Raw genomic sequence first — 19,151 nt, 5'->3', positions numbered from 1 at the left:
CTATTTCTCTTCCCTTCTGGAGGTGGGGCAAAGCGACGTTTCCTATGGCGCCCGCTCTATCCGCGCCGACTCTATGATGCACGCTTCGCCATTGGCTGACGGCATTGGAGACGCTCCTCGGCGTTAGGCTCTCTCGGCTGACCCTCGCGTCGCGCAGAGAGGGCGTCATCGTCGTCAGCTGGCGGAGCGGGAAACTTCAGAAACTGGGAGAAACTGCGTCGCGTGTGGGCGGGAGAGAGCGAGCCAGGCCGAAGCGCGCGACTGCGGTCAGGGCTCGCGAGTGAGTCGCTCTCTTTTCTGAAGGCAGCCGGGCTCGGAAGCCGAGCCTTCGGTTCGTTCGTTCACCTTTTGTGGAGGGTGGCCGGCCTGGGACAGCGACTTCGGGGGGCGGGCGGGCGAGATTTATTTATTTATTGAATTTATATACAGTACCACCCTATACCCGGAGGTTTCAGGGCGGTTCACAGAACAAAATCAAAATATAAAACCGCAAAATATATAATCAAAATAAAAACAGCAACAACCCAATAACCCCCCTCGCCAAGAAAAGCCACCCTTTAAAAGACATGGGATGTCAAGATTACTTGTCCTAACCTACCTCACAGGATTGTTGTGAGGAGAGAGAGAGAGAGAAGGGAAGCGCGTAGGGGGAGAGAATGACTTATGCTTCCTTGAATTCACTGGCGGAAAGCTGGGGTGTAGATATAATAACAAAATAATAAGCGAAATGGCAGATGTGGCACAGTGCTGCAACTGTGAAGCCCCCGCTGTGACAGTGTTGTCACTTGCTCACTAGGATGGGGTGGGATGAGGCAGAGTGGCAGCAAGTCCTGAGAAAAGCACTGCGATAGTGCTACTCTTTCCTTGCACTGCTCCATCTCTTTCCCTTATTAAATATATTTTTCAACTGCTTGAGCGTTTTTAAAACAGTTTCAAAACATAAAAATGAGTATTGGAGAAGGGTGGGCAGAAGGTTGGCTGGGATCTAAAGTACTGGTGGATATCTGGGCGATTTGAAGTAGATTGGTAAGATTTTCTAATGCTAATTGTTCGGCAGTAGCAACAACAAAACGATCCTCCCTCCCCAATTATATTAATGAAATCACAAAAGTACCTCAAACTCCATCAAGTTTGTCAGAACAAATCTATGTGTTTAGAGTTCCAGAATTCTAAGTGTATGTATTTTGCACCTGTCTTTCGCTGATGGATCTCAGGGTCCTTTATTTTCTACTAGTACACCCTGCAATCTGTTGATCCCTGTTTTAGAGAAGATAAGTGTGTGATACATTGATTTCAGCAGGGTTCAGGACTTTGCTGCGCTCTCTCACTTCCCTTGTTCCCAAAAGAAACCTTTTTGCCTGCTGCTGATAGTCCTGTATACATTAATGGTATCGGTACTGAATGACTTTTTTTTATAAATGATATTTCTCATTAGAAGTGATTATTCCCATTTTAGATTTGTGGTCAATGAACTCAACTAGTTAGCAGATTAATCAAGAAATCATTTTACAGATTTAATGTTTTTTAAGAGAAACATACTGTATTGAAATGTGAGACACCTTGTGGTTGTTTTATGAAATTGAGGCTAACAAAGAAAACACTTCGCTTTAGATTACTGTAGAATCTTTAAAATCAGCAAAGCTCAACATTAATTTTTAAACTAAGGGTCTGTTGTTGATACAGCTGATGAATGTCTCTCATGCTTAACAGGTATAAGTTCTTTACAAACTAAACTGGAACTAAGCTCCATTGAAAAATGGACATACTGTATATAGGATTACACTGAGAAGACATAAATGAGATTGCATTTTAAATTGCTTTTTTAACTTCAAGGAATTTGGATTGCAGTTAAGGGGTTATAGAATGAGTTATAGGAAATATTTATTTAAAAAGGAATGCATGTGTGTCTGTGGTTTCTGGACATTAAATTCAATTGCTTTAAACAGGATATTATTTCTTTCAGGTGGTATGAAATTTGGAAGTGCAAGCCAGCTGTGATGGCTTCTCAGGAATTTATGGTGAGTTTCTGATATTCAACTATATATTATATAGAACAATATTCCACATACATCAGGATGACATGGCATCCCTCTAAGATGGCTCAAAATCATCAATTAAAAATATTATACGATGAAATATAATAAAATTAATTTTGAAATGTCACTGAAACGTTTGTTTATATATCAAAACAGGTTTTATACACACACCAAAAGACTAAAAAATCTAAAGTGTGGCAAGACGGAATTTTGAAGTCCCCTCTAGGGGGCAATAAGGTAAAATATTGATTAATAAAGTATTATATTGATACCATCTGTGGGTGTTACTGTTTTGTTGCTCAATGAAGTACCATTCTTCTATTTTTCTTTCTGTTGTAATACAGGCAACTTTATGTGATGACAAAGGACAGGTTTTGGATAGCATATTTGTGAAGTTCCAGGTACATGCTTTTTATTTTCCTTAATTTTTTTTTACTTGATTAGCAATTCTGGAAGACAGGTTGCTTGTTTAGTTGATTCAAACTCTGCTGGCTTATCTTGGTCACATTTGTTGAGGCCCATGGAAGGGAAAGAAGAAAGCCAGCAGGGTTTAAAGTGCCTGCTGTTGCTGTCCAAAGTGCCAGGAAAAAACACAGCATTTTTTTGCAGTCATCTTCCTGGTGCTTTGCACAGCAACAACAGGCACTGATATCCTTTCACCCCCTTCCTCCTCAGGGATAGGTGTGGGTGGGGATGAAGCTTTCTTTTTCTCCATTGTTGAGGATGAAGGAGGAAATGAACACTTAAAACCTTCATTTTGGTATATATACACATATATATATATATATATATATATAACAAAATGGTGGAAGTTGTATTAATGCATTATGTGTTGCATTCAGTATGCATTTATATATACTCACTACTACATATTTCTCTCTTTAGGTAAAGCCAGGAGATGATTTAGAAAGTGAGAAATATTTAATCACGGTTGAAGCTGAGAAAACTTCTGAAACTGGTTTTAGTGATCAGCCAAAGAACACAGAAGTACCAGTGTTAATAAGAAATCATTTGAAGTCTTCTGCCTCTTCATCTCTGCGTCTGCCAGTTGGCCTAAAACGAAAACATACTGTATGTCATTCTTTCTCCCTCTCCTTATTACACTCTCACAATGTAGAAGGAAGCCTTTTGAATAAGTGAGAGAGATAGAGATCTATAGCTAGTTAGAATTTTTTGGGGGGGAGGAGCAAAAAAACCTCTGATTTTTTACTATTTGAACTGCATGTGACAGTTTCATAGATGATCATTTTTATCTCTAGCCTCTTAAGTACAAAGTGTGTTACAATATAAGGTGTTCCAAGTCACTTACTGTATTGCTCATTGGCTAATACCAGTAGAGATAATGCATAATCAGGCGAGTGAAACACAATAAATGGAAGCAAATTGTGCAAGGGGATCCAACAGCTATAGAGCAGGAAGTGCTTTGTGGACACTGATTAATCGAGTGGGGTGACCATGCCCACTGCTGGCTGAAGGTTAATATTGGGGGAATGTGCCTCTTGGGTTGTAAAATCCATACAATAGATAGAACTGCACATCATTGTTTCATGGTGCTCAGGTGGGGGGCCTCTTTACTATTAAGGAGATTGTAAAAGTTATTTTATCCTACTTGGATGTATTCAGATTTTGTTGCATAAGAAACACGTGCTTTTCAGTCTTTTTAGTTTAGTGATTCAGTAAAATATTGCATAATAAATACAGAAATATAGTACATACTTCTACTTCTTCATTCTAAAACTTCAATTGTTAAACTTCCCACAAACTGAAAATATTCTCTTCTTAGGGTTTCCAAGGGCCACGGCAGGTGGAAAAGAAAATGACAACAATGGAAGTATCTGCAGCAGTAGTATCACCTTCATCCAAGGATCCTCATTCATCCTTCCCTTCTGAGTTCTATGCCACTTCCCCTTTATTTTCTGTCCCTTGCAAGACTAAGTTACACTCAGAATTGAATCAGAACACTTTCAAAGTGAATGGCTCAGATGCTGATTCTGTCACTCCACCCGCTTTTACTCATAAAGTGGTACAAAGTAGAATCCATAATACTGATGGTGAAGATGGTGAATATTTGAAGCCAGGATTTCAACTGGATAACGGAATGGCCAAATCAATCGACCATGCAAGTAATAGTGTGGCAGTTTTGCAGAATGCCAGGAGTAAAGCACAAATCTTAGCAATTCTGAGCGGGGGACAGAAACATTCTAAAGTTTCAGAGGATGAAACTGATATATCATTGGGAAATCAATCACCAGCATTGATGAAATCAGAATTCCATCAGGAAGGCTCACTTTTATCTGAATCATCAAGAAGCACAGAGTCTTTCTTCAAAGAAAAGATGGCACCTCTTTTGAGCTCTGCAAACAACACAACCAAAGAAACCATTAAATACATAGCACCACTGCATTTCTCAGGAAAAAATGTGAAAACAAAAAGCCGATGGGATGTATATTTGCCATTGTCTTTAGCTGAAAAGTCTCCTGACAAAGTTGAGGGAGAATACAATGATAAGAATGCTAGCGATCTTCAGGACTTGAAAGAGGATGGCACTGATAATAGGAACCAATACACTGAGGACCATAAAAAAATTCCAGAAGTGCCTGTTTCCTTGGAAATCAATATGTCTCCTGTCAGTAATAGTTCTGTCAAACACCAACCACATAGTATTGTACCAGCTGAATCAATCGTGTGGAAAGAGCATGGCACAGTTTTATCATCTGTTGATAGTATGAATTACTCAGATTGTAATGCTGATAAACTCTCCACATCCAATAAATGCACAGAGATTGATAATTTGGATGGGTTTTGCCATCAGCTGCAAAATGAATCTTATCCAGTAATATGTTCTGAACGTTTCTCAAATAATTCTGCAGATGGAGAGTTTGGTGACACAGAAAAGCAGTTTATAGAGGTTAACTTCAATCTGTTGGATACACTAGAGTTTAGTGACACAGAGGATGGAAAACTTCATACCAACCACACATTTTCACAAGGTTCAGCATGCTTTAAAGAGGGAACCGAAGCACCACTTGAGACTGGTGTTCAAGTGAACAGTAACATAAAAGTTGGAGGTGTGAATTGTGTCTCAGAATGCCAGTCACTGCAAGTTTGTGATGAAATCTCTGAGGAACCTAACAAGAAGGAGGAAAATAGTGCAACTCTTCCATTTCTTAAAAAGCTGCCACATTCAGAGGCTATAATTGTTGATGAAAAGGTAGAGACAAATGCAATAAATATCCAAAATATATGTAATCACAGAGATCTTGGTACAGACTTGTTAATGGTGAATGATATGGACTGTGATGCGAATGATAGTGAATATCCTAATCCAACAACTTGTCTTGCGAAAGGGAATGTTCCTGCTATTTTACATGGTTGCCTCATGGACAAAAGTAATGAAGAAGGTATTGAGGTTGGAGCAGGTAATTCCCAACCTAGTTCCTTAGGTATTTGTCATAACAACATGAAACAAAGCAATCATTTGCTAGTTCTCACTGAAAAATATAATATTTCTCATGGTTCCCCTCAGTATATTTCAGACAAAAATGATGCTGCTTCAGGAAAAAATCTGGATTTGAGGCAACTCACTCAGCCCTTAACTTGTGAGACTTCAGATGAATCACAAATGGATCAAAATGAAAATGCAGTTAATAACTTGGATTTTTTTAACAAGTTCAGTAAATATGAAGGAAAGGATTCTATTTGTGTTGAATCTTCACTTGACTCTTCAAGCTTTCCCCAGCTGGTAAATGGTTTCAGCCTGTTAAAATCACTTACAGAACATAGCACAGCCTTAGAAAGCCTGCAAATGATAGAGGAAAGTACTTCTTTGCTACCGAGGGAGAGACCAAGAAAAAAACAAAAGCCAACAGGACCTGAAGGTTATTAGCTTCTTCTTTTTTTTAGAATTTTGTTTTGAAATATTGATTGTATTTTTCTACTGGTTTTCCTAGTTCATTTTTCTAGTATGGAAATGTAAGGAGAGCTAATTCATTGTCAAAAGCAGTTTTGTTCTGCATGTGAAACAGTCTCCTTGATTATCCTGAAATAAAAGAGATAATACCTTACTTTAGAATAGGGATGGGGAACCTGTAGCCCTCCAGATGTTGTTGAACTTCCAACTCCCATCATCCCTCCACTGAGCATTCCTAAGGAAATGTCTTGTCCATGGTGAGATCATGTTTTGTTTTGCTCCAAACAAACCACACTATACCCAAGGTTTGTTATTGGCTTGCCAACAGTACCTAGTTTGAGTGAAGCAAACCACAATCCACTTTGGACATAATGGTAAGCTAGGGATCATGGTTTGTTTTTTTCCATGTGCTTGTGGGGAGGAGCAAAACAACCAAGTCCAGCAACTTCATGGTAAACAGATATGGTTTACGGTAACATCAAAACAAGACAAGTGGATTTCTTTGCAGCATGTTTGTCACTGATGTGGCTAATAATGCTAAAATAAAATATGTGTAGTTAGCACCTAGCATTCCTATAAGCAATAGCATTGACTTTGAAAACATCACTCAACTTGAGTGCAAGATAGATCTTCAATATTTTTTATCACTGAACTAGCTTCATGACTGAGGCTTATTGTGCTTTTCTCTCTTTTGTAGCTACACAACAGTTTCCTGACGTTCCCCTTTCTGAAGATGTGCAGATAACATCTTGCCTGCATTCTGGTTCTCCTAAAATGGTAACCTTTTTGGACTTTTTAATTCATCACTAATAGCTTTTATGTAAATATCCCATTATACAAGCTGAAGGCCCATCTACTTGTATGTATTTTCCACCTCACTGTCGTCTTCTGTGTTCCTATCAGCCACCCCCTCTGAACAACTGAAAACTGGCTGCAGAGAGTAAGAGGCCCTCTACAGCAAGTTTTGTGAGATGGAGTAAAAATTGCCAACACTACTCCACACTCATTGGGGCATAAAAATAAAAAAATAAAAATTAAAGTAATAGTAATCATCATCATAAATTGTAGGTATTGGAAAAAACGTATTTCATTTGATAAGCTCACTGCATCATCGTGTTAAAGAAAATTTTGAGATGAGATGGTTTGTGGGAGAGGATTGCAGTAGGTAAAGGACAAGATAGAACATTTGCTCTACTCCAGTATGGAAATTCATTTTTCCTACACAAATGTAAAATAGATTTGTGGGGCTTTTGCTCAGATATAGTTGTTGTTTTAAGAAATTGCAAATTGTATTGCCATTCAGCCTTCTGAAGGCAATGAGCTGGTTGTATTATATCACTGCATTGCAAAATGAGACTGTACTAAGTATAGAATGGTGCATTCTTCTCTTGACCCATTTCTGATCATTTCCAGAATGCTTCCTCAAACACTGATGCAGAGAAGCCCACAGCAGCTACATTAAACATGCTACATGACCAGGTTCCTTTTGAAGTGGCTGACAATCAAACAAAGGTATAGCTTACAAAGAGATGACTTGGAAAACCTCCCACAGCCAGCACCCCCAAAACCTGCACTGCCTCTATGCACCTCAGGACCTGTGTTTCTCAGACTACTTTTGAAACTGGAATTTTTAAACAGCATTTTGTAATATGACCTGGAGGGCCAGGTGTTCAGCAATAAGAAGTAAAAAGTTCCACAGTCTGTGCAAGCTCTTCAGCACACCTAAACGAGCTGTTTGGATCCTGGGTAATAACTCTTCATTGACAGCATTAAAGTTGCCATCTTATCTTTTATTTTATCATTGAAGGTTAATTTTCAATGGTATAATGAATAAGTATTCTTAGGATGGCCTCCTAACCTCTGATGTTGATGGCTGAGGTTTGCTTAGAATAGTTGTTAGGCTTCTCTCACCCAGCAGAGATGAATAGAAAGCCTTGGGGTGGGGCTGGAATATGGATCTGTTGAGTGGCCCAAAACTCAGGCTTGTTGGCTCCTGGCTGGTGTACCAAAAATGTGTGAAAATCCATCTCCCACCTTCTACCCTGGCAGGCCCAAGCAACGAATGGTTTGTGTTAAATTGTAGTTCTTTGTTCTCCTATGATTTCCTTTTATTAATCTATCTCTTAAATATATGTAGCTAGTTGAATTTCAAGGGTACCAAGTGAGAGGATCTGCAGCTAGTGAGATAATGATGAGAGTACCCTCTTCACATCTTAGATGGGATCCACAGGCTGATATGACAGAATTTGAACTTGCTACAAAGGATGGCTGTTTTTTCTCAGCCCAAGAAATAGGCAGCTCTGTGCTGCCTGGCTTTATTCAGGTAAACTGTAGAATGCTTTTTATGGAAAGCTTTATTTAATCAATGAACATATGGCAAAAATGTGAAATAATTTATTAAGTGACCATAACCATGGTTTAAAAGACTACATGAAAGTTGCAAATAAGGACCTCAGTCGGCCCATTCCTGACATAAATCTGTCAATGACTTCTCTGAAAACGTGTTCATATACTTAATTCCCTTGGTCCTTCTGGTGCATTAAACATCTTCCTTAATATGTACATGGTGCCACCTTTTAATCCCTCTTCAGAATTCACTGTTTCTGCAAACCCTGGTTTAGTCTGCATTTTCATGGGGTAGCCAAAAACAATTATGTTTAACTGTACCTGCTCACATCTGTCATTTCCTAGGCTTGTTTCTCTCTTCATTTTGTTATTTTTCCCTGTGTTGATTTTAGATTTTCTCCTGTTTTGTGGAGCAAGGACGCTGCTTTCTTTTCTTTTCTTTTCTTTTCTTTTCTTTTCTTTTCTTTCTTTCTTTCTTTTGCTTGAAACTCTGTAAAGCATTGTTTGAAATTTCTGTTGCATGACCAGAAGCCTGTTCATGCGATGTTTGGGTATCATTCATTATCATTGCTTTGTTTTTGTGTGTGTTTTTTTGTAATTAAAAGTAATGTGAAAGATCTAAGTGCATTCAGCTGGGTGTGCTTGATTTTTTAGCTTTACAATTGTTTCTCTGCAGTCTTCACAGCCTCCTGACTGCCATTTTCCCCCAAATTCAAGCAGTGAAAAGGCAGTGATAGAAGCAGAAGAAAACGATTTCCTAGTGACAAGGGTATCTCCAGATTTACCTATGGACAATGCAAAAAGCTTTTTCCGTAAGAATGTTTTGTTTGATATTGTTGTAAATAATGGTTGTGCCAGCAGACATAGCAAGGGGGGAAAGTAGGCACCCTTGTGCAAAAGTTGGCTTGCAAGTGTTGGATACCAGAGTGATAGATCTCAGATTCTTATAGCCTTACAATGAGATAATATGTACATTCTGAGCATTCTCAGCCTGCTTTGATTACATGTACATATTGTAAGCTTTTAGACAATGGGATTTGCTTTTCTGGCTTAGAATTGTTATTGGAACAAACGACTTGGACTCTGCCTCCCCACCCTCCATGAGTGGAAGAGATCCTTCTGCTCATGGAAGGACATATTTTGTGAGTTCCATTCTTCTTCTATGAACAGATGCTTCTTTCATTCATTGAGTTTAAGATGAGGATCCAAGCCAGTGTTTCCCCCCACACCTCAATTATTTTCTCCAGTACGAAACAGTTAACAAGTGAGAATCTAAAACATAGTGTTCTGGTGTATCCCCAGCTCATAACAAGAGGGCTCCTGTTTAGGATCTCAGCTACCCTAGGAAAGGAGTCATTTATGAGTTGGTGAAAGAAGGAAGGAGACCCCTTTCCCCCACCCCATCCTTCTGAAACCTTCCTCTGTTGTGTTGTATATCACTGAATGGCTCTGACTGAGGTCTGACTATCAGCACTGAGCTGTCCCAGGTAGAATACAGGAAGCCGAACACCTTGGCTCCCGAACAAATCGGCTCCTGAATGATTGAAACCTGGAAGTGAGTGTTTTGAACGATTTTTGGAAGCTGAACATCCAGCACAGCTTCCAATTGGCTGCAGGACATTCCTGCAGCCAATCAGGAGCTGCGCTTTGGTTTTTGAACGGTTCCGGGAGTCGAATGGACTCCCGGAATGCATTCTGTTCAAAAACCAAGGTACCACTGTAATTAAGATACACATTACTATCCACATCAAGAACCTTTTCTCAGTTAACTGGCTATGCTAGGTTTGTCTTAATCTTTTGAGTAAGAAATGCAAATACAGCCAAAATCTTTGCTGTAGTAAAGTCAAGATTTAAGGAAATCAGAGTAGAGCGCCCAGGAAACTTGGAGGGAAGACATTGTTTTGAATATTGACACTTCAAAAAACTTTCTGCTTCATAGAGATGGAAGAGTCCAGCTGCCCAGAAGATGAGGATATGTCTATACTCCTACTACCCCTTAGAGCACGAACTCCACTTGTGACTGTACCTGTAGATGGAGAAGTTCCTAACTTAGTTTATTCCAGTGTAAAGACATGTGAGCGAGGCCGGCAGTCCTTTGGTTTCTCGGGAATAAGCATGTATGGCAAGTCAAAAATATTAGGGCCTGAGGACAGCATGTGTGAAACCTTTGTGCATGAAAAGTGTGGAGAAGAAAGACATGGGGTGATCACACAGTCTGCATTCCCTAATGTATCAGAACAAAAGAGACAAAGCAAGTGGCAGAAGTACCAAAACACAACTCATAGTGACTTGAGAACTCAAAACAGCAGCGAAGTGGTTATGACTGATGACATCCGAGCTGAGAGTGCCTTTGGAATGCCACTGCATGACATAGGAGAGGGTTGGAGTCATGCCGTCAATGAAAGCCCTCCAGTCTTTGGGCATCCGCAGATGCTGAAAAGCATGCTTTGTAAACAGCAGCGAAACTTTAGCAGCCAAGATTCTGTTTCAGAAGGACAGAAACTTTCTCTGCACTTAAATCAGAATTTTTGCACGGAGGAAGGACTAAAGGTGTTAGGTCAGCTTAATTGCCACAGTTCAACCAGACACATCAAGGTATATAACTGTTCACAAAAGTCTTAGGAATAGATTTTGCCAAAGCAGCTTCCAAAAATAGTTGTGAATATTTCATAGTTTAGTCATGTGTTCATCTATAAAGTGGTTTGTTGGTTTTTTTACATATTCAAATAGCATTTATGACTCAATTTGAAATATTATATAAAGGAAATCAACCCTGATCTTGCATTTTATTGTCTACATCAAAAAATATTTCACTATAAGCATCAGGTTCCTGACAATGCTTCTCTTACAAAGTTCTTGACCACCCACAGATGTGGCCCAGTGGAGGTGGGAGTTATATGTCCTTGTACTACATTATAGTCCTTAGAGTTGCTGCTTTTCTTGATTGCAGAAATGTAGGAGAAGGGGCTTACAAGCATCCTCTTACTCTTGTTCCTGCTCAGTGTTTTGACTCAGCAGTGCAGCAAAGTACTGGACTGTCTCCCCTTGTATATGCATTGTCATGTAGTGCTGCAACCAGAGCAATCTCACAAGAGTCCCCTTCGCTATTCACAAGACATCCTGCAGGTGGTGATGTATTTGAAGAGAGCTGAAAACCTGTTGCCATGGCAGTAGTTTTCCCACAGCTATGGCAACAAGTCTTTGCTCACCCCATCACTCACTGTGGCTCTGAGAAATGAAGGGGACCACATGTCCTTTGGATGTTTTGATTCTCTTGTCTCTGTAGATGTTAGGCTGATGGAATGGAGAAGTAAATAGGCAGTAAGAATGCAAACATGAATATAAATATCCCCATGATTGCAGTTTGTGGGATATTTAATGTCAGTGTGGAATAAGAGGGTGGTCATTGCTCTAATTCTAATATGATATGCCTGAATATATGTTACCCATGTATTAAATCAGATGGAAATGAAATATGATTTTACATGCATGCCTTTTATTTATATTTCAGAACACCTGTGAATTGTTCTTTCCCAGTGTAGAAATGGTGAACTCTACCAGTGTTCCTAAGAGACAGATGTATATCCCAGCTGAGTTTCAGTCTCCTGCACATTATAAGCAGGTTTTTACTTCTGCTTTGATGGGTATGACTAACACCTTTAATTTCCACATTGCAGTACATTCACTGATGGTGGTTCTTAGAGGGCAACAAAATCTGAGATAAAATATTGAGTGAGTGTCCTCATAACAGTTTTTTCAACAGTTGCCACATGGATTTGGCCTTCAAAACCACATTCTCAGTCACCTCTGTGGTTGCCTGTGCAGTCTAAATTGCACCATCTCAGAAAATCTCATCTGCACCGTTCTGTGCGTTGTTTTCATTTTTGGTTAAAAGCACTCAAAGGGTCTCTGTATTTTAATGGAGAAGCAATGCTGGAGAAGAAGATGTTTAACTGCTTTGTTCTATACCACTTTCCCAGTCTAAATTGTTTCTTGCAAGCTGCATTTCTCTCTCTCTCCCCACCCTCACCAACCAAGATTAACAAACTTTTAGGGGACCAATTTATAATAGATAGAAGGATTAAATTTCCCATAATTGCTGTTCACCCCAACATTTAAGTACAAATTTGTTTTTAAGTGCAAACAAGACTGTCAGGAATTCTAATTATGGATCCTCTGCATAATACGTAGTTTTCCTTGGGAAAAACAAATGGCATACCAAAAGATACATGACTGAAGCAAGGAGCCCATAATATACAGTATGTTACATATGAAGTATAAATGAGAAAAAATTATAAAAGCCACAAACCTGTGGATAAGCAGAATGCAGGACTTTGGCTTTATTTAGAAGCTTCATTGCCAGTGTTCTGGGAGTAGTTGAATTGCAGTTGCTTAGCTGGAAAACCTTCAAAACATTTGCTATTGTTCGAAGTATTGAACCTAAAATTGTGGAAAACATATTTGATTCTTCTTCTAAGTCAGCAATCACTATACGGTCAAATAATTCCAGGGTGTTTCAGCCACTGCCTGAAGACAATTCCCAAGTTGTATACTTCTGGGGAGCCACTTTGTGGTAACTATTTATTTATTTACTTCATTTATGAATTGCTTCCTTTGCAATGCCTAGATAATGGTCAGGCTATTACAGTCCAGAGATGGCCATGTTTAGTCGTGTCCAACTCTTCGTGACCCCATGGACCAGAGCACGCCTGTCTTCCACTGCCTCCCACAGTTTGGTCAAACTCATGTTCGTAGCTTCGAGAACACTGTCCAACCATCTCGTCCTCTGTCATCCCCTTCTCCTTGTGCCCTCTATCTTTCCCAACATCAGGGTCTTTCCCAGGGAGTCTTCTCTTCTCATGAGGTGAGAATTGGAGCCTCAGCTTCAGGATCTGTCCTTCCAGTGAGCACTCAGGGCTGATTTCCTTTAGAATGGATAGGTTTGATCTTCTTGCAGTCCATGGGACTCTCAAGAGTCTCCTCCAGCACCATAATTCAAAAGCATCAATTCTTCGGCGATCAGCCTTCTTTATGGTCCAGCTCTCACTTTCATACATAACTACTGGGAAGACCATAGCTTTAACTATACAGACTTTTGTTGGCAAGGTGATGTCTCTGCTTTTTAAGATGCTGTCTAGGTTTGTCATTAACAGTCTTAATTGTTAAAGCTGGTAAAAGGCACTCTTGCCCACTGAGGTCAGCTGGGCCTGTAGCGGCAGAATGAATCCAGGAGCACTCCCGATACTGATCCAGGACTTTCAGGGACTCTTCTCAGTCAGTCAGTCAAAGAACCAGTTATGAGTGTTCGAGGACACCTCTCTGCAAATCTAATAACTGCTCCCAACATTTTCATATAGAAGAGCGTTGGGGTTAAGATGGAATCTTGCAGCATCCTGCAGCATAAGTGCCATGGGGTTGAAAAATGTCATCCAACCTGAAACTGATTGCCAAGATAGAATTAGAACCACTGTAAAACTGTTCCCAATACAGAACTGGTTCAGGAGGATACCATGGTCAATGCAATCAAAAGCTGCTGAGAGATTATGTATCAAAAGTCATTGAGAAGTCAAGGAAGAATAAACTGATAAAGATCATCCATTAGGGTGACCAAGGCTGATTCAGCTCTAGAACCAGACAGGAACCAAGATTGAAGTGGGTCAAAATAATCTGTTTCATTCAAGAATATTTGCAACTCTCCTGTCATGACCCTCTCAGTTACCTTTCCCAAAGACTTGTGCATTTTAGCAATAAACTCACTGTTGTTTACATGATCACCTTTCCATTGATGAAAGGGGAAGAAGTAAACAGGCCTAGATTTTAAAAGTGATTCCATTACCTTTAAAGAGTCGCAGTGAGAAACTGGTTAGATTTCTGGAGGAGCTCAAATTAACAATATTTGACACACAAAGGAGTTGTCTTTACAGTTAATAGGTTTTCCCCACTACACTGAACTTTTTTTAAAAAATTACTTTTTATTGTTTCTATTTTGTGTAAAGAACATTTAAACATATTGCTGTTTGAGCTGTCGCAAAAACTACACCGAGCTCTGGAAAAAGTGGATATATCCTTCTATACCTCAGTGAAAAGAGCACAAGGACAAGAGAATTCAGCCCCACTCTGCAACCACAAGATGGCGAGTAAACTTGTTATGGTTAAAAAAGAAGGTCGAAATAAGGTAAGTTTCTTGAGTAATCTCAGGTGTACTCTACAGAAATATTACAATACATGCTGAAGGTCTTTTCATACATAAGTCCATAGATTTATAATTTTTTTGTAAAACTGAATGGTTAGAATATCTAAATTGCTGCATATAGAATTGTGTTCAATGAATGAGCTTACATTTTTATCAATATTATTAAAAAGTATTAATTACCATGACAGTGGGGGTTTTTTGGACATCATGATAATGAGATGCTGTAGTACCCCACTCCTATGCTAATTTATTTGGATTAAGGTCCCCCTGATTTTAATGCAACATGTTTCAAAATAAATGGGTTCAGGGTACAACTAGATGTAATAATGGATTGCATTCCTGGTTTTGTTTATTTAGCTGCTAAGCATATGCTATGTTAGTTTTCAATAGTGTGATTGGTTTTTTCCAGGGTGTTGTCCAAAAAGCTTAGTTTTCCCTAACTTTCAAAAAAAATTTCAGAAGTGAAGTTTAATACTTTTAACGAGCTGGTGTAGGGTGGTCAGCCTGTTCCCTATAACTTAGCTTTTGGGCTTACATTTTGTTTTAGGGCCGCCTTTTCTATGCCTGTGATGCTCCTAAAGGTAATCGATGCAATTTTTTTAAGTGGCTAGAGGATGTAAACCCTGGACAGAAGGAAAGTAGGCCTGGTGTTGTACTTCACGACACAAAGAGTATTGGAACCTACCTCAGGAGTCAAAATGTTTCCCTCTATGAAGAATGCCAGCTTCTGATGAGGTATGTTAACTAAACATGAATATTACTGCCTGGCTCAGTAGAAATCGATCTACTGGTCTGACATCATATTTTGTTAGTGAAGGGTAATAATCACAAATGTTCTCTGCTACTTCAGACTTGACCTTTTCACATTATTTTGCAAAAGTGTCCATATATTAAAAAGCCCCAATATTACCTGAGAGTATCAGTGCAGGTAGTGTGGAGACCCAGTGAGATCAAGGCAATGGCACAGATTCATAGAGCTACTTTACCTCAGCTTTAATATTTGTTATGCAGCATGATGTTCAAGAAATTCTTCCCTGAAACAACTTGAGTGTATGAAACTATTTGGATGCTTTTAAATCAACATTTCTTAATATTAATGAAGAGTTTAGTAGTTATTTGATCAATATTGCTCACATAATTCATTTGGGGTTTTTTTTACTCTCTTGCAGTCTTCTGGTAAATCACCTTGAATATTTGTGCCAAATCTAAAGGCAGCACAGAAATCATAAGGTCTTATTCAGTATATTTCTCTCTCTTTTTTTCAGTATATTTCTCTCTTTTTTAAAATAGGAAATCCTTTGATGTTCAAAGGAAACAATTTGATAAACTGAAGAAATTCAATATTGCAAATGTGAACCTTGATTGTGATTCTAAGAGCAAATTATATCTTAAGCTGAACCGAAAGGAGCACTCATCTGCGTTCAGCAAAGGTGGGTAGACTCTTGTCATCTTACTGTAACAGGGCAAAACGTAACTAAAACCATTGATATCACACATAGGAGCCTCAGTTATTTTGAAGTATATTCACATTAAGATTTGTCTTTGGAAATACTGCATATGTGTGTATATGTATACATATATCCATTTTCAGGGTGTTGACGTGCATAGAGGAAACGATTTCCATTTCCAGTTTGGCCTGATTTATATAGCTCATACATAGTTTTCTGTTCAAAGGCATTGCACCCTGACCTTTATGCTATACGTTGCTTCTGTCTAGTGAAATGAACTCATTTAGGAAAGTGGTGTCTGAGACTGTATAGGCAGTCCTCTTTCTAGTTCTAGTGACCCAACAAGATTAAATGGTAATATGTCTTGCTAATTAAGTTTGAACTGCGTTGTTTCCTTTTTTAAAAGACACATAATTCTCACGCAGATGGATGCAGCTTTCAAAGGAATACCATATCAATTTCATGACACAGCACCTGTGATGAAAGTAATACTAATTAATCTTAGTATAAGATGTAAGAGAATACATGAGAACACTTACTACTGATTGTATCAGAAAAGTGAGATATGTGAAGACCACTTGTAGCTCCTCGATACTTTGGTTACGAATAGATTTTGTAGCTTCAATCCACAGTTAGCAAAGCACATATTCAGTTGTATTCTAGAAACAGTGGTACCTCGGGTTACATACGCTTCAGGTTACAGACTTCGCTAACCCAGAAATAGTGCTTCAGGTTAAGAACCTTGCTTCAGGATGAGAACAGTAATTGTTTTCTGGCGGCCCGGCGGCAGCAGGAGGCCTCATTAGCTAAAGTGTTGCTTTAGGTTAAGAACAGTTTCAGGTTAAGTACGGACCTCCGGAACAAATTAAGTACTTAACCCGAGGTACCACTGTATATCAAATAACTGATAAGGCTGTCACTTTGTTAGAATTAATCCTGGTATCCTGGAATTGTCCTTTTGTTTATGCCTTAATCGGTTAAAAAGTGGGTAATTGCTACAAGTGGGTAATCTGCATATCAATTCTATTTTATTTTATAAATTAACCTGTGTAGGCAGTTGTCATAACTCTCCACCCCCATTAGTGCAAGATTAAAGTGCCACACACAACAAAAATTAAAACAAACCTTGGGGAAAAGCTCTACAACCTTAAATAGAAATCTTGAGAATACACTAATACTTAATATGAAAATAGATATACTGTACAATCTATGTTTCTATTCAGAAGTAACCCCCATTAGTTCAATAGGATTGCATCCAAAATTTACCTGACACTGTTTATTTAAAGAAGGCGAAGCACACAAGACTCCTCTTGAACAAGCAGAACTAGGAAGTAAAAAATAAGATGGGACATAACTTATTCGCTGCGAAAGACTTAGTCCAGATTTGATTTTGTCCATTCAGAAGCTGGTGATTTGATGCAACTGATAAAACTAATTTATTGTGTTGACAGATGATCTTTGGGTTGTTTCCAAGACTTTGACCTTTGAACACTTGGATACTTTCATTGCAAGCAGTGTTTTCTTCGGACCATCCTCTAGCAATGAATTGGAGTTGGTACCTCTCAAAGGTTACAGTCCCTCAAACTGGCGCTCAGATAGTAAGATGTTTTTTTAAAAAATCAACATCTTTGTACAGATGATTCAAATTCAAAATACAGCCAACACTTAATATGTTATGAAACTGAATTATCAATTTCTCAAACTTGGTATGCTAAAGGGAAAAAAGCCCAGGAGAAATGATGGCAAGATGAAAGATCTAATAGGCATGAAGGAAATGTCCAGAACAATTTTTTAATCGCCATAGAGATGTGATGCTACAAGTGAAATAATGTTAATTTGAAAAGCTTATTAAATGGTATTCATATATTTGGCCCTTGAAAGTTGAGTAATGTTTTCATTTATTTAACTAATCCTAAACTTAGATATCTGGTAGCTTGGGGAGAGTAGGAAAGTAGGGGTGGAGATGGGGTAAGAATGAATTGGGTAGAAACACAACTGTCTACCTTTCTTGTAGGATCACAGACATGGCTGAAAGTGTATGGACAGCAATACATAGTGACAGATATAAGAAACGGGGACTAAGTACAGTGGTACCTATGTTTTCGAACATAATCCGTTCCAGAAGATCATTCGACTTCCGAAATGTTTGAAAACTGAGGTGCAAAGGGTGGCCAGCAAATTCAATGGAGAAAATTGAAAATAACTCAGCAGAAGCCGTGTGACTTCCGAGGTGCATTTGAAAACGGAAGCATTTACTTCCGGGTTTTTGGCGTTCAAAAACCGAAATGTTAGGCTTCCGAGATGCTCAGTGGGCAGTATCTGATGCATCACAATGCAACTTATGAACCCTCCAATATGCGTTCATATTAGTAGTGAGTGCAGCTATAAAAGGCAGAGAAATGCAGAAAAGTAAAATAATTTATTTAAGCCTTGCAACAGAGATGGCATGAAACAATTTATAGCCTTGTTTTAAAACACAGTGAAAAAGCATACTCCATTTGGAGTGTACATATTATAATTACCTTATCAAAATAGAATAGCTTACATTGGTGTGAATGGGAGTACAGTACAGTGAATGGGAGTTTTTAGTACAGTACAATCGTAGGTACAGGGAATTGAATCTATATTGAGATCACAGTGGTAGTCTCAAAGGGTTGAATCCCCATGTCTTTTCTCCAGCCAGGGCCCTTAATCCAGATTAGTTCCCCTACTGCTATTTACTTTTTGGGGAGAGGTGACAAACAGTCATGCAAGTGTTAATTTTCTGTAGCCAAGTACATTTGGTTACTCTTCTTCCTTGTAACATTTCTTTTTCTTCAGTGATTGTTCATGCTTTGCTAGTTTGCAATACTAGCACTGAGCTTACAACTTTGAGAAACATGAAGGAAAACATCAGTTCAGGCACTTTACCAATAATGGAGCATCTGCTAACAAAGTAGGTAGTTTTACTATCTATATTTCAGTTCAGTTTTTATAAACTGTGGATTGTACCATCATTTGAAATAGGTGGGAAAGGATAATGTTTTATGCTGCATAGAATGAACACTGCAAACTAATATCTCTTTGGAAATATAAAAGATAAGACTGTGCAGATACTATTAACAGCATATATTTGCACTCACTGTGTTCTGGCAATTTTCTGAAAACTAAGAAAACTTTCAAAAACCAAAGTGAAATGTATTTGTTTTAGTAAAATTTCTTTAAGCACCTGTAGGTGA

The 19,151-nt window shown here is 38.7% G+C and overlaps 1 protein-coding gene across 5 annotated transcripts in view; it reads left to right on the top strand.

The window, feature by feature from the left end:
• The first annotated feature begins 122 nt into the window (after positions 1 to 122).
• The window catches only part of ZGRF1 (zinc finger GRF-type containing 1), a 30,617-nt gene continuing 11,588 nt past the window's right edge, over positions 123 to 19,151 (top strand). Inside the window, exons 1-17 of one of the 5 annotated variants that reach the window (XM_079990176.1) lie at positions 123 to 280; positions 1,964 to 2,018; positions 2,193 to 2,273; positions 2,381 to 2,437; positions 2,922 to 3,107; positions 3,820 to 5,914; positions 6,644 to 6,723; positions 7,360 to 7,458; positions 8,084 to 8,269; positions 8,978 to 9,104; positions 10,232 to 10,887; positions 11,804 to 11,936; positions 14,289 to 14,467; positions 15,033 to 15,220; positions 15,776 to 15,915; positions 17,385 to 17,531; positions 18,754 to 18,868. In XM_079990176.1, coding sequence (XP_079846302.1) covers positions 1,998 to 2,018; positions 2,193 to 2,273; positions 2,381 to 2,437; positions 2,922 to 3,107; positions 3,820 to 5,914; positions 6,644 to 6,723; positions 7,360 to 7,458; positions 8,084 to 8,269; positions 8,978 to 9,104; positions 10,232 to 10,887; positions 11,804 to 11,936; positions 14,289 to 14,467; positions 15,033 to 15,220; positions 15,776 to 15,915; positions 17,385 to 17,531; positions 18,754 to 18,868 — 4,490 coding nt within the window. In that variant the 5' untranslated portion in view covers positions 123 to 280; positions 1,964 to 1,997. Of the gene's footprint in view, positions 332 to 1,963; positions 2,019 to 2,192; positions 2,274 to 2,380; positions 2,438 to 2,921; positions 3,108 to 3,819; positions 5,915 to 6,643; positions 6,724 to 7,359; positions 7,459 to 8,083; positions 8,270 to 8,968; positions 9,105 to 10,231; positions 10,888 to 11,803; positions 11,937 to 14,288; positions 14,468 to 15,032; positions 15,221 to 15,775; positions 15,916 to 17,384; positions 17,532 to 18,753; positions 18,869 to 19,151 lie in introns of all 5 variants that reach the window. The other 4 variants (XM_079990174.1, XM_079990175.1, XM_079990178.1 and 1 more) reach the window with 4 other exon arrangements.

The sequence above is a fragment of the Podarcis cretensis genome (assembly GCF_951804945.1).
Source record: "Podarcis cretensis genome assembly, chromosome: 9".
NCBI classification, from domain to species: domain Eukaryota; kingdom Metazoa; phylum Chordata; class Lepidosauria; order Squamata; family Lacertidae; genus Podarcis; species Podarcis cretensis.
The sequence above is the reverse complement of the archived record's forward strand: the minus strand, read 5'-3'. Positions and strand labels throughout refer to the sequence as shown.